General features: G+C 35.0%; 1 protein-coding gene across 7 annotated transcripts in view; it reads left to right on the top strand.

The window, feature by feature from the left end:
• Nbea (neurobeachin) overlaps positions 1-15,497 on the top strand; it is a gene marked incomplete at its 5' end in the record, with an annotated part of 638,824 nt that overhangs the window by 333,591 nt on the left and 289,736 nt on the right. For all 7 annotated transcript variants that reach the window (XM_013515839.1, XM_013515836.1, XM_013515838.1 and 4 more), the window contains 2 exon segments: positions 6,910-7,018; positions 10,084-10,250. In XM_013515839.1, the coding sequence (XP_013371293.1) occupies positions 6,910-7,018; positions 10,084-10,250 (276 nt within the window).

Below are 15,497 nucleotides of genomic sequence, written 5' to 3'. Positions count from 1 at the left end.
TCTGTTAAACATCTGCTGATTAAGACCAGAAATGAAGTATGTATGAAATGGAAAGCCTATAGCCCTGAATCAACAGGGGGTGGAGTTGAGGGAGATCCAGAGATCTCCAAGGACTGCAAAGTTCAATTGTGAAATGAAGAAAAGAATAGCACAAAGCTATTAAAAGGCCATTAAAAAATGAACAGGAGAGCTGCAGTCCCAGGGGATTCTGAGGCTGGGCACACTTCTCAGCTGGGGGATCTGGAAGGTGGCTGTCTCCAAGTGTTCTGCCAAGCACCTTGTGAGCCTGGCATTTCCCACACAACACCCAGGTTGCTTTAGGAAAGGAGGACACGAGTGCCATGGTGGACAATGCTCTGCATCTTATGAGTTAATCTTGTGTGAATCGTATAAGTGTCACAAAGTGAAGGTACTGGTGGATTATGACACAGAATCATAAAGAGAAAGGATTCTCACATTGACAGAATCTGTGTCAGAACCACCCACAACTTCACATTGTACTGTTGTCTCACAGATTTTTTGTTCAAAGTACATTTTCAAAATCACTATTAGAAACAAGGACATTTGCTGCTTAGGAAAGCACAAAAGGTGAAAATAACAATTCATCTGATGATGAACTTTGCGTATTCACAAATTTTGATCAGCTATTCATTAACAAAATAAATGGGTAAAGTTACCTTAGCCAAATGAAAGGAAAAGCAGTTTCTTAGTAAGAAGTGGAGTATATGTGAATATAGGAAAGTGATTTTTAGTACCTGTTACAGAAATAACACAGAAGAAATAATTGATTATGATCCTTCCTAATGAGGTCCATTCTGCTCTTTACAAATATTTTAGTGTACATACAATTATTAAGAACTATATGTTTATAATACTTTGGCAATATCATCTTCATATGTTCCTTTATTCTTTGCCTATGCTTCCCTAACTCACTGAACATAGCTATAGAACAGATAAACTTACAGTCTGACCTTCACTGATTGAGTTTAGGTCTTCTCAGTTTAAACTTACAGGATTCAACAAATTTAGGGCCTCGATGGAAATTTACAGCAGTAAATATCTACCTTAAGCAAAAGAAAAAAAGAATAAAAATGTCTCATATATTTAACCTAATCTTCCTCGTAGAGATAAAAGAGCAAACTAATTTCACAGCATACTGAAGACAGAAAATCATAAAGATTAGATTGTTAATAAAATAGAGAATTAAAAAAAAGATTAATGAAAGCAAAGGTTGGTTCCTTAAAAGGTCAACAAAATTGGCAAAACTTTAGCTGGAATGATCAAGAATATAAAGTAAGAGAAACCTCAGGTTTCTAAAGTGGGTATGAAAATGGGAATCATCTTAGGGATCTTACGGAAAGTAAAAGCATTATAAAGGAATATTACAGAAAGAAGAATGATTACAAGGGAATGTTATTAAAAAACAATATACCAACCAATTGGGTTACCTAGATGAAAAGGGAAAAGAATCCTCAAAACATAACATCAAAAGTGAGTCCTAAGAAGTAGAAAACCTGAATACTACTGTAATAATAAAGAATTTGAGTTAGTAGCTTTTAAAAACTTGCAACAAAGAAAAATGCATGATCAGATGCTTTCCCCTGTAATAGCTATCGAACATTTGAAGGAGAATGAACGAAAATCCTTCTCAAATGTTCTTCCAAAAATGCCCATCAACCAATGAATGGATAAAAAAAGATGTGTGTTTTTTTTTTAACATATAATGGAGTATTACCTGTAAAGAAAGATAAAATTGAGATATTCCTGGCTAAATGGATGGACCTTGGGATCATAATCATAATTGAAATAAATCAGAATTGATTTAATATATGAAAAGCAATCAATGTACTAAATTAATAGAATGATTGGGAAAAAAACACATGCTCATTTTAATACTGAAAAGTATTTGACAGTATTCAAGCTGTAATGATTCAAAGACTCGGTATTCTCAGGAATAGAAGGGAACAATCTGGTAAATCTCATCTGTACACACACACACACACACACACACACACACACACACACGCCCACATCTAATATCAGGCGTAATTACAAAAGACTGAATGTATTCTCTCTGTGATCAAGAATGAGACAAAAATGCCCACTCATACCAGTGCTATTTAGAATAGTTCTGGAGAGTCTGGTGAAGGCAGTTAGAGGAAACAAAGTGAGAAGTATTGATACAGTATTTATAGCTGTCAGAATGTTAAAATACTCCAAGTATCCATAACCACATGAGTGGATAAACAAACTGTGGTGTATGTGTGTAATATAATTGAGCTCTAAAGGTGAATGAGCCTCATGCAGACTAGTACCACACAAGTGAAACTTGAAGGCATATGCTACGTGAAATAATTAAGTATAAAAGGACAATTACTGCATGGTTCCAATTAAATGAAGTACCTAGTCAAACTCACAGACAGCAAGTAAATGGTGGTTTCCAGAGGCCAGAGGTGGAAGATGTAATAGATTTTTGATAAGTAAGGAGTTTATGTTTTTTAAGACAAAAGGAATTCTGTGAATTAAAAACAAAGTGATATGTGTTACTTGACTGTACACTTAAAATGATTAAAATGGTAAATTTCATGATATATTTTTATTACAATGAAATTTTTTCAGTTGCTTTTTATAAATTTAGCCAAGAAGGTTCAAGACTTGCACATTAAAAACTTCAAAACATTGTAGAGAAATTTAAAAAGCTGTAAATAAGTGGAAGAACTTCCCTGTTCATGGACTGGAAGGCTTAATGGATTTTACGTTGTCACTGCTCCCCAAGTTTACCCACAGAGTCAATGCAGTCCCTATCAAAATCTCAGCTGCTTTTTTTCAGAAATGTAGAAGATAATCCTACTCTTAATGTGGAATTGTTAGAGGCACTGAATAGCCAAAAGGCCATTAAGAATAAATGAGGAGGGCACACTTTTCAGTTTCAAAATTTAATGCAAAGCCACAGTCAATAAAACAGTATGGCACTGAAATAAGGGTAGATTTACAGACCAGTTTAATAAAATTGAGGGTTCAGAAGTAAACCCATATATTTATAATCTGTCAGGTTTCACTGAGAGTGCTGGACCATTCAACAGGGGAAACAATGATTGTTCCACACATGATGCTGAAGCAATTGAGTGCCCACATAAAAAGAATAAGTGTGAATCCTGACCTCATGGCATATGGAAAAATTAGCTCAAAATGCATGAATTAAATGTAAGAGCTACAACTGTTAGAACAAAATATAGGTGGAAGTTTGCATGAGTTAAGGTTAGGCATTAGTATTCCTAGGCATGACACCAAAAGCACAAGCAGAGAAAATTACATACTTTGATGGTCAGCAAAATTCAAACGTTTGGTGTGTCAAAAGGCGTTCATTATCAAGACATTGGAGAGGCAAGTGAGGAAAAGGAGGAAATGTTTGCTCATCATGTATTTCATTTGCCTAATATCCTGCATATATAAACACCTCTTACAATGCATTGATAAAAAGGTCAGTAACATAATTTTAAAATGAATAGAGGATTTAAATTTTTTTTCCAAAGAAAGTATACAAATAGCCAGTTAACAAATAGTAAAATGCTTGGAGAATACAGGTTGAAACCATAATAACATACCTCTTAACACTCACTAGAATGATCATACTTTTAAAGTAAAAACAAGTGTGGGCAAGGATTTTCAGAGATTGGAAACCTCCAATTTTGGTGGACACATAAAATGATTTAGCCACTGTAGAAAGATATTTGGCTATTCATCAAGTCAAACATGCTGGGGATATAGCTCAGCGGCACAAGTGCCTACATGGTAAGTACAAGTTCCTGAATTCAATTCCTGGTACCCATCAAGTCAAAGACACAGTTCTATTAGGTGTATTCTCAAAAGAATTAAAAGCATGTGTTCCCACAAAAACTTGCACCCGAAAGGTGAGAACAGCATTATTCATGAGAGCTAAAAAGTGGAAACAATCCAAACAGGCATCAGTTGATTAATAAATAGAGAAAATGTGATATAGGCATATAATGCGGTGCTGACCATAAATGTGAATAAAATACTGGTACATTGTATATCATGGATGAATCTGGAAAATATGCTACATGAATGAGGCCAGACACAAAAGGCTACATATTATGTGATTCTAATTAAAAGTACAGAATACAAAAAATAATGACAGAATGTAGCTTAATACTTACCAAAGGGAGGAGGATGAGGAAATTAATACTAAGTGCTAATAAATATGAGGATTTCTCTTTGTATGTGTATTCAAATTACTTTGTATGACTTTTAAGGTGAATAGATTAGGATGGTACAAACATTCATGTTCTTCTGGGAACCTGAGTAAAAACAAATAGTGAAAAAGAAATACATATCTCATCATCAATGAAATTCGCTTTGTGAGTTTCCTTGAGTTCAGAGTTAGGACTGAGGAAGGAGAGCTATGCCTTGACGGTTACATGTTTTCAGAGTCAGTGTAGCAGATAGATCAGGAATTGATTCTGGGCGAGAGAAGGGTGAAAGCCTGGAATTGTGGGGATGCAAGCTTGATGGGAAAGGAAGCGAATTTGGGCCTAAAGTGAAGGCCTCTGAGCAAGGTGGAAGAACTGAAGACTGGATGTTAGAGTCGATCGAGAGCTTGCTTTTGCCTGGGATGTGGCTGAGAATGATGAAGGGGAGAGAGAGAGCAGCAAGCGCAGGAGGCTGCCACTTGAGAGCAAGCTCTTGGAGCTTGAAGATTTTAGTGAAGCCAGTTGGTACTTCCTGAAGTAAGCTAGACCGTGAGATCACTGGAATGAATCACCAAGGTCAAGGAGTGATGAGCTGTTATCAATGGTCTTTCAAAGTTGGTGGCGAGGTCACCTAGAATAGTAGATGTTTTTTCCTCAAGGTAAATAAACACCTGAATTAGTTGACATATGACCAATAAATACTGGAGGTGGGACAGACTTTCAGATAATTGCTGTTTTTCCTCTGGAGTATCTGAGAGGAGAGTCTCCTTACACAGAATCCCACCACCACCAGCATGCTCTTCGCCTTGCCGGCCCACTCCTTTGTGGCCGGAGTTGGTACCTGTTAACCAGCCAGACGACGAGCCAGTTCTGCTGCCTCCTGATATCTAAGTTTTGTCTTTTGCACTAATTTGCACATAATGGATTTTTGACTTTCTTAAGACTTCCGCCTGTGCTATGAAAATCACTGAATTCAATGCTGTACCACTTCGAATGTCCTCTTTCTTTTGAAGCCTATCTATAAAATACAAGCTAATAATTTCGTGGAAGTTAAAATTTGGAATTTATAGTATCATCTCACTCTCCATCATGCTGACCTGGGTTCATCTAATCGGTTCTTTTACCATCTTGGAGTTGCCTGGGCGTTCAGTTACCTAGAAGGCTGGCTTTGCTGAGAGGGGCTGAGCACCTCTTCTCTGTGAGGCTCTCTGAGTGGTGTGTGCTTCTCATACCATGGAAGAAGACATCAGAGAGAGAATTCTGAGAAAGTCAAACGCTGCAAGGCATCTTCTGCCTGAGCCTCTGGAGTCACACAGAATCATTTCTATTGTGTTATTTTAGGCACAGGAAGTCACAGGGAATACCCAGCTCTAAGACGGGTGAACAAAGACTCCTCGTTTTCATGTTGGCAATGACAGTAACATTGCAAAAGAGCAAGTGGGATGGGAAATGCTGTTATGCCCATCTTTAGAAATAAACTATACTACATTGTTTTAGTCACTTTAGTATCACTGGGACACAATACCTAGTACCCACAATTTAAACGACATCTATTTTGTCTCACACTTTTAGGCCATAGTTGAGTAGCTCAAAGGCAGGGAAGCATGGCACTAGGACTAGGGTCTGGCAAAGGAAAAATGCCTCATGTCATGGAAGCTAGGAAAGCAGAGAACCTCAAGGAAGGACCCAACAATTGAGATATGCCCTTCCAGGTCACCCCTTCAGCAACCTGCCTCCTAACAGCAAATCAGCTTTAATGCCCCGATAAACCAATCACCTTCCAAAGCCTAGCCCATGAACACATAAGGCTTTGTGGGGACATCCCACATCTAAACTCTAACACATGTTAGAGTTTAACACAAGAAAAATGAGAAAGTCTGCACGTATAATGCTGAAATCTCCAAGACTAATGTTTTCTTTTCCAGACTGTTGTGCCATGCCTCCCTGTCTTGGAATTGGCCCACTATGGACTAAAAATGTGGCACAAAATGGACTGTATAATATCCTAATACTAGTACTAGAGTGGAGGGTAATGAATATAGTTGTATTTTGACGTATGTTTTTGGTCTCTCAGAACACATAAAATGAACAGTAATGGCTGTTTGTTGGAAATGAGGTGATCAGGGGATACAATTATTACACATTTTACAAGCAATGTGAATCTTTAAATAAATAACACAGTTGAAATTTTGCCCCCCGTTGTAGTTTTTTGCAGCTTCATTTCACTGTCGTTTCATATTAGAACTTTGAATCTCAGCCTAAGGAACTTTAGATGCCATTTATTTCCCTTATTCGTAATAATGTAAGGTGAGAAATTATTCTATAGATTTCCTGATATGTGATCATCAAGCTTATATATGAGAATTCATTTCTAATAAATGCTGACTAGCCATTTTTAAGCATGTCTACCAAAATCCTTGGTTTTTCTTGATATATATATATATTTTTTTTTAAAATTAAATTTGTCATTGGTTCACATGATATACTGCTTAACAGAAATATTACTGTATGGTTTATGGTCTGTTCCTTTATTTCAAATTTCATGGAATTATATTTTAAAGTATATTAATTTTATAATCCAGCTTTGTTTAATATTTATGAATGAATAATGTTTGAAACAGTATAACTTGATTATCACAAAGGTTATAGTAACCAAAGCAATCAAGAACAATAATTCCAAATGTGCTTTTCTTTTTAGATTACTGTGCCATGCTATGAAGGACCATATAGTCCGTGTCGCAAATGAGGCTGAGTTTATTTTGAACAGACAGAGAGCTGAGGATGTGCACAAACATGCAGAGTTCGAGGTAAGGTTTGGAAAATAAATTGAACAGTGTTATTCTGCTGTAATATCATCCATATGTAACTTCACATAAGAAATGAGTTTTAAAAATAAAATCTCACTGAAGGCATTTCAGGCCCCGAAAAGCTTTAGTAGATGTCAGAGAGCACTGTTTTATTTCCGTCTCATTTGTAACCTGAAGAAATCTCTCCTGCCACATGCCCAAACTTGGTAGACTACAGTTGTTCTAAAATGCAAACAAAACTTTATAGTATAGTTTCATTAGTTATGAAGACAGCACAGATTCACACACTGCTAGGTAGTTATGAGCATATGATGTGGTTTTATGAACTCATATGAATCAATAAATCAACTAATTTAAAGTTTTAAAAATAGCACTTAATATAATTTTCATTCAATGTACAAAGCAAGGCATGTTTCAGAAATACTTCAGTGACCTAACTTTTGATTCACAATGGTCTTAAAAAATAATAAGTAACTCTACCAATTTATTGTCCTAATGCAGCACTCCAACAAGTGTGATGTGGCTAGAAATCTGAGCCCGCAATTCCAATTTTGATGAGTTTTGGTTTTTTTTTTTAATCTCAAGGAAGCAGTTCTCAGAGTCACACAAGCTGATGGAGTAGGTCTAATAATCTCTGACCTAGCCAAATGAAGGGCACGAGACACAAAGATGGCACTTGTCACTGTCATACAAGGCATCTCTAATTCATTTGGTCAGTGAAACAGCAGACACTTGTCTTACGGAATTTTAACAACCTTATTTTTTGTTTGTTTTTTTTTTGTTTTTGTTTTTTTTTCTGGTACCAGGAATCGAACTCACATCCTTGCGCTTGCCAGGCAGGCACTGTGCCCCTGAGCTAAATCCCCAGCCCCAATCAACCTTATTTTGAAAAAAAAAAAGTCCAGACAATTTAAAGTTTGCAGAAAGTGCAGTGACTAGTGTTTTATCAAAGTGAAGTTCCATATCACTTCATCAGTGAAACATTAGATATTTCTCAGGCTATCATGTAGTAATGCAGACGACAAGACAAAAATGAGTTCTTTGTTCTTTAAAGAACATGTTCAGGTATAAAAATACCTCAGATTTCAACTAAATAAAAATATCCAGTTGGCATTCAACTTCTGTTAGTGACTACAACTTAGAATCTTTACTAAATTCCCTGCAAGATCTATTTTGAGGCAATCCTCTTTCCACTAAGAAAATCAGGATACTTCATGGGGATATAATCAGATCAATTTTTATAATATGAAACACTTAAAATAGATTTTTGAGCAACACGATATTAGTTGAGCTTTAACACGTATTTAAACAAGGTGGTTTTGCTACAGGCAATATTTCTTAACTATTGTTTATTATTTCTCCCCCAAGGAATCTTTTTAGACCTTTTTTCTAGTTGCTCCCCCAACTCCAGTGAATTTTTAACACCATGAACGTGCTATATATCTGTTTGTGACGTGTATATGCATGTGTGTGTTATATATTAAAAGAGGAAGTTTTTTTCATACCTCCTCCCACACACCACTTTTCACCCCATGAGCATGGATGGGTACACTTTCTTTATGATCGCATGGTCAAGTGTGATAAAGGTTTTGAATGTGACCTAATGATTTAATTTTTTATTAAATATACATAGCAAACAATGTTACTGTAAAACCAAGTTTGACAGCATTGCCATTCTTATTTGATGGACAGTTGCTAAACCAACGAGTATTTGTTCTTCATACATTATAGTGAGATTAGTACATGCACTGATGTGCGTGAATATAGTTTACCAAAAACATCACTTTAAATTACAAAAGATTTTACAAAAGTGTGACATGTTGCTAGGACTTTTGGATGAGTTTTTCTGTCCATATATGCCTGTATTTAGGAGAAGAGTATATTTAATTTGAGATGGGTATTTCACAGTTAAGTTTCTTTAGTTAACTGCAGTAATTGTTAAGAAAGAAAAATGAAATTTTAATTTTACTCTTCAGTGAGCTAATGAAATATTAACCTCATTACTGAGGCAGATCCTTGTACTAATTGGTGATTCCCTGTACAAAAAGATAAATTGGAAAATGAATTAATCCTTCTTAGGTTACTGTAGGGTTATTTTTCCAAAAGAGATGACTTCCAGTAATAGTCTATATCAACAGATAGAAGGAATGTTCAGATATTTTCCATGAAATACATTTTTACAGTCCTGATAAATGGGAGTAGTTACATGTATTTTCTCAGATATTTAAGGCTATATTCCTAGCTACATGACTAATACTTGCTAATGCTAACATTTTTAGTCATGTCAATCTGAATAACAATGACTACACACAAAAAAATCAAACTTCTGATTAAAGAGGTGTTATTTTTATGTCCATAAAGAATTTTTTTCATGCACAAAGAATTTCATTGATTAGCCGTGTTGCTAACACCATGAGCATAGACAGAGACAGCTGACATAACGAATTACTATGGAAAAGGGCAGAGAAGCATAAGATGGTAATTCTCACAAGACCCTTCGGACACAGTCAGTGTCAGAGTTAGGGGGAGCACTGAGAAAGCCTTGTCTTAGCTCCTCATTTTACATACAGCATGTGAAACGGTACAATGGGAGAAAAATAAAGCGTGGGTACAGTGGAATTAAAATCTAACTTTATTAAATTCCTTTGTTTTTGTCTGTACTACATTGCCACTAATAAAATGGAAAACTGTGAATTAAATAAGTTGTTTCTTTATGAATAATTTTCAGGAGCTCACCTCTTATATTAAGTGAAGTACATTATGCTCGTTAAAATAACAAATAGATTTACATTTTCAGGAAACGGTTTCTGTTTGTTTTGAACAATAGAGTCAGATTTTCAGAACTTGAAGAAACCGTAATGTCATTAATGACTTTATTTAACATACAAATCATTTTAAATATACATTCAAAAGTACGTTTTTACTGATTTGAAACGTAACTATATGTCTGCTTTAGAAAAAAATACTAGACAGTCTGAATTTTTTAAACTGAAATGTAGATGTTATTTCTTTATTATACACAGTAAAAAAGTTGAACACTACACATTGTTTCTATTTCATGACAGTCGCAGTGTGCGCAGTACGCTGCTGATAGAAGAGAGGAGGAGAAGATGTGCGACCACCTGATTAGTGCCGCTAAGCACCGGGACCACGTGACAGCAAACCAGCTCAAACAGAAGATCCTCAATATTCTCACAAATAAACACGGTGCTTGGGGAGCAGTTTCTCATAGGTGAGTTAAAATAGTGAGAAGTAAATAATAACTCCTACAGTAATTATTATAGTTGGAAACAAAATTTACTCAAATTTTTCAGAAAATATAATTTAAACCTAAAAAGCATAATTCAGTGGTTCTAATCTTCATTTGAATGTCTTAGAAGAAAATCTGAATTTTTTGATGTAGTTTTAATGGATGCATTTCTAATATATAACAATATGTAACATAACATAAAATTTGTTTATAAACTCTCTCATATACAACCTCAGTGTTAGCTACAAGATGTGGCTTTTTTCTTTTTTCAACCTTAAACAGAAAAAAGTAAAAGTAACAAAAAACTGAGTTTCAAAACAGGGTAATAGGAGAGTAATAATAATTAATATATTGCATATTGTTATATTGATAGCAGTTATTCAGAGTTCAAGATATAGGCATGAAATATTGTCCAAAAAAGTGTTAGCACAAAACTTTCTCTTTTTTTTTTTTTTTTTTTTTTTTTTTTTTTTTGTTTTTTTGAGACAGGGTCTCGCTATGCAGTTGAGGCTGGCCTTGAGCTCACTTTGTAGCACAGGCTGGTCTCAAACTCGCAATAATCCTCCCGCCTCAGCCTCTCAAGTGCTGGGATTACAGGCATGTGCCACCACACCCAGTTCAGAACTTTCTTTTAAACTAAGAGAAACTAGCTGTATAACTATCTTAACTATCTTGTGTGTGTTTACATATATATTTTTTCCCCTTCCTTTCCTCTTTTTTCCATCATAGTTTTTGTTTTCTTTTGAACAGTTTCTACCCTAGTCACAGTCTCTGTTGTACATTTTATATCTTATTTACTCTTTCTGTTTCTCAGACTAATGAGACAATATGATGTATACACATGTGGATCTGATTTATTTCACTTATGAGTATCGTCTAAAGTTGCATCCATTTACCTATAAAAGTCTCAAGTTTATCTTTCTTTATGGCTAAGTAGTATTCCATTGTATAAAAAACATATCTTTTTTGTGCATTCCTTTGTTGATGGGCATATGGATTGTTTCCAAGATTTAGCTATCACAAATTGTGCTGCTATAAACATAGCTGTCCATATATCACTGTGGTATGGTGTTTTTAATTCTTCTGGGATGGTATGCTGAAGAATAGCTGGGTTGAATGAGATCTCCAATCCTAGTTTTTTGAGGAATCTCCACACTGATTTCTGCAGCAGTTGCACCAGTCTACAATTCCAGCAACAGTGGAGAAGTTTCTTTTTCCCCACAGCCCGACCAACATTTGTTATTGGCTGATTTCTTGATGATAGCCATTCTTTCTGGAGTGACATGGAATCCAAGTATTGTTTTAATATGCCTCTCTGAAATAACCAGTGATTCTGAACTTTTTTTATATATTTTTTTTCCCATTTGTATTTCTTCATCTGAGAAGTGCCTATTCATCTCAAATGCCTATTTTTGGATTTGGTCTTTGACTTTTGGGGTCCTGATTATTTTTTCAATTCTTCATATGCTCTAGATATAAGTCTTTTCTCTCAGGGACAGCTGGCTAGAAATTTTCCAACACTGTGGGTTGTCTTTTCACTTTGTTGGTGATTTCTTTAGTTGTGGGGAAGCTTTTTAATAAGGTGAGATCCCATTTATTGATTCTTTGTAGTATTTCCCGTGCAGTCTGGGTTTTGTTCATGAAGTCTCTGCCTACACCCATGTCCTCAAGATTTCTACCTATTCTTTTTTCCAATAAAGTTAGTGTTTCTGTTTTAATATTTAGATCTTTGATCCATTTTCACCCTAGTTTAGTGCATGGTGATAAACATAGGTCTCGTTTTAGTCTTTCACATATGAAAGCCAGTTTTCCTAGCATCATTTAGTAAAGAGACTATCTTTCTTTCAGTGAACATGTTTGGCTTCTTTGTTGAAGATAAGATGTTTTAATGTTTTTGGAATTTCATCTGCATCTGCTATTCTGTTCCACTGATCCTCAGGTCTATTTTCTTTGCCAGTACCATGCTGATTTTATCACAGTAGCTTTGTAGTAGAATTTCAAGTCAGGGATTGTGATGCCCATGACTTACTTTGTTGCACAGAATTGCTTTTCTCTTGTAGGTTTCTTCTGGTTCCAAATGAATTCTAGGAATGTTTTCTGTAGTTCTGCAAGGTATGCTAATAGTATTTTGATTGGGATTACATTAAATCTGTATAACAATTTTGGGAGTATGACCTTTTTCACTATGTTGGTTATTCCTATCCCTGAGCAAGGACTATCCTTTCATCTTCGACATCTTCTTCAATTTTTTTCAGAGAACTGCAGTTTTCAATGTATAGATCTTTTACTTCCTTTGTTAGACTGATTCCTAAATATTTTATGTTTTTTTGGATGCTGTTGGAAAGAGTGTGTCTTCTCTAATTTCTCTCTCTGTGAGTTTGTTGCTTCTGTCAGGAATGTTACTGACTTTTGAGTGTTGACTTTGTATCCAGCTGCACTACCGAATTTGGTTATTAAATCTACAAGTCTTTTGGTGGAGCTGTTGGGGTCTTCTATACAGAGTATCATGTAATCTGGAAAGAATGATAATTTAACTTCATGCTTTCCTATCCTTATCCTTATTCTTTTTATTTCTTTTTCTTGTCTAATTGCTGTGGCTAATGTTTCCAGAATTATATTGAATAGGAGTGGTGATAGTGGACATCTTTGTCTTGTTCCTGATTTTAGAATGAAAGCTTTCAGTTTTGACCATTTTGTGTGATGCTAGCTAAAAAATATTACATGGATAGTCTTAATTTGTCTTAAGTGATAATAATCTAAGTAATTACAGAAATAATATATTCTTCTATGTTTTTTTTTTTTTAATTTTTTGAGATAGGGTCCTGCTGTGTAGTTCTGTCTGGTCCTCAACTTACTATATAACCCAGACTGGCCTCAAACTTGCAGATTCTTCTGCCTCAGCCTCCCAAGGGCTGGGATTATAGGCATGCACCACCGTGCCTGAACACTAATATATTCTTTTGAAAAATTTTCTTCCACATTTTCCATTCAGACTTTCTCAAATTAGCATATTCCTTGTATTATAAGACCAAACTAAGACCAAAACTGATTGCTTATAAACTAAAATGTTCTCCTCCATAAATTTTTGTGGGTATAAATTTTTTTTGTCTATACAGTGATGTATCCTGTAAAACCAGTGTCAAGGTAAGTCAGAATACTTAGATTGATGAGCTTCTCCATTTTTATATTTTAATTTTAACTGAGCCCATGAACTGTTTTTATTAAATTTCTATCTGGCAGTGTTTGGTAGTTTGTTAAATTTAAGAAAGTACTATGCCTAAGAAGGGTTCTGAAAGAAGTGACGCCATTAGAGAAGAACTGACTGTATGTCCTGGGATTGTAAGTGTATCATAGACATAAAAAAAACCTATTACTTTTCAATTTAAGTAATAAAATCATAGCTTGCTACCTTTAAAAATATTCAACATTGAATATTTGGTTTTCATAATAACAAAAACCCATGATGTATTACTTGTTTCTGTCATATATCATGTTAAGCAATTGACATGAATTCTTTAATTTAACCTTTACATTGCTTCTCGGCCTTTTGGCTAAGATCAAGTGTAATTTAACCTTCTGAATTTCTCCATAAAGTGTGATACTGAGGTTTTCTCCATTTTCAGAAGGTGTAAACTGAAACTTACAAAGGCTAATGAAAGTTACTATTATTACACTACCCCTACAAACAGAAGCAGAGTGTAGAAATGTATTGAGTTTTCCAGAGACACACAGAAACAAAATCAGTGGGACATACTGATATTTATATGTAAAAACAGATTTATTTCAAATCATTGATTCATCTGATTATGATGAGTAGGATAGTCCAATAGGCTATAAGCTCAGGTGAGATTTCTGTGTTACAGACTTGAGGATAAATTCTTTTTCTATCCATGACACTGCAGTTTTTACTAAGACCATTACCTGATTTATGAGCCTTGCCTTAACTACATTACCAAGGATATCCTTTTTAGTTACTACAAAACACCTTTACAAAAAGAAATATGTGGCCAAACAACTGGGAACCATATCCTAGGCAAGTTGACATATAAAACTTAAGCATTAGAGAGTAACAACTGTGAACATTCTTCCCAGTTTTTATTTTTGATTAGTGCATATTTTACATTACCTCATGACTACATGCCTTATAATATATGTACATATATATGGTATAGTTGGTATATATACATAACACATCTTAGTTCCTTTTTTCATCTGCTTTCATTTTCCTCCCTCCCCCTTCCACCCTTTATTCTCTTTCCATTTGAAAAGATCTGTCTTCCTACTTCTATCTTTTCTTTTGCTCTTCTTGTATTTTGTTTTTCCCATATAAGAGTAGCCATCAATATTTATGCTTGTATGTCTTATTTATTTCACTTAACAATGTGGTCTCAAGGTGCATCCATTTTCCTAAAAATGACTAAAGTGTATCTTTCTTTATGGTAGAGTATACACCATTGTATGTTTTTTTGTTTGTTTTTTTCCGGCACCAGGAATTGAACTCATGACCTTGCACTTGCCAGGCAGGTGTTGTGCAGTTGAGCTAAATCCCCAGCCCACACCATTGTGTGTAACTACCACATTTTTTATCCATTTATCTGTTAGTGGATATATAGGTTGTTTCCAAGATTTAGCTATTATTAATTATGGTGCTGTCAACATCCTTGTACATGTATCACTAGAATATAATGTATAGTCATGGTACTACTTTACATTCCCACCAGCAGTGTAGAAGGGTTCCTTTTCCCCACAATCTCACCAGCATTTTTTATTTGATTTCTTGATGGTGGCCATTTTACCTATCTACAAACGTTGCCTCTCTTTTTGTGTCACTGAACTGTGTTTATCTACTTGGTTACATGTACTCATGAGTATGGTATTATCTCACTAATAATTCAGCTGATATGATTCAGGGTGCAGCCTGAAATATAGAAAGCCACACATAGTTTTATGTTTTAGTTATATATTAGCATATAACTAGAATATAGCTCAAGGACTGCACCCTCCACAGTAGCAATTATGTGGTAACACGTCATAAATCTTCTGATAGCTGGTCAACTTGCCTTTTCTTTTTTATTAGATTGACATGAAGAGTGGCTAGCACCTTCAGAATAGCAGGTACAATTTTTCCTAGCGATTACTAACTGAAAAAGCACAATATTCCTATTGTCATCCTTTACTAACCAGCTCATTTATCTCTAAATCTTTAAAGATCAGTCTTTTTCTCTATCA

The sequence above is a fragment of the Chinchilla lanigera genome, unplaced genomic scaffold (assembly GCF_000276665.1).
Source record: "Chinchilla lanigera isolate Chin_1 unplaced genomic scaffold, ChiLan1.0 scaffold00030, whole genome shotgun sequence".
NCBI lineage: Eukaryota > Metazoa > Chordata > Mammalia > Rodentia > Chinchillidae > Chinchilla > Chinchilla lanigera.
This window is presented reverse-complemented; position numbering and strand designations above follow the sequence as displayed.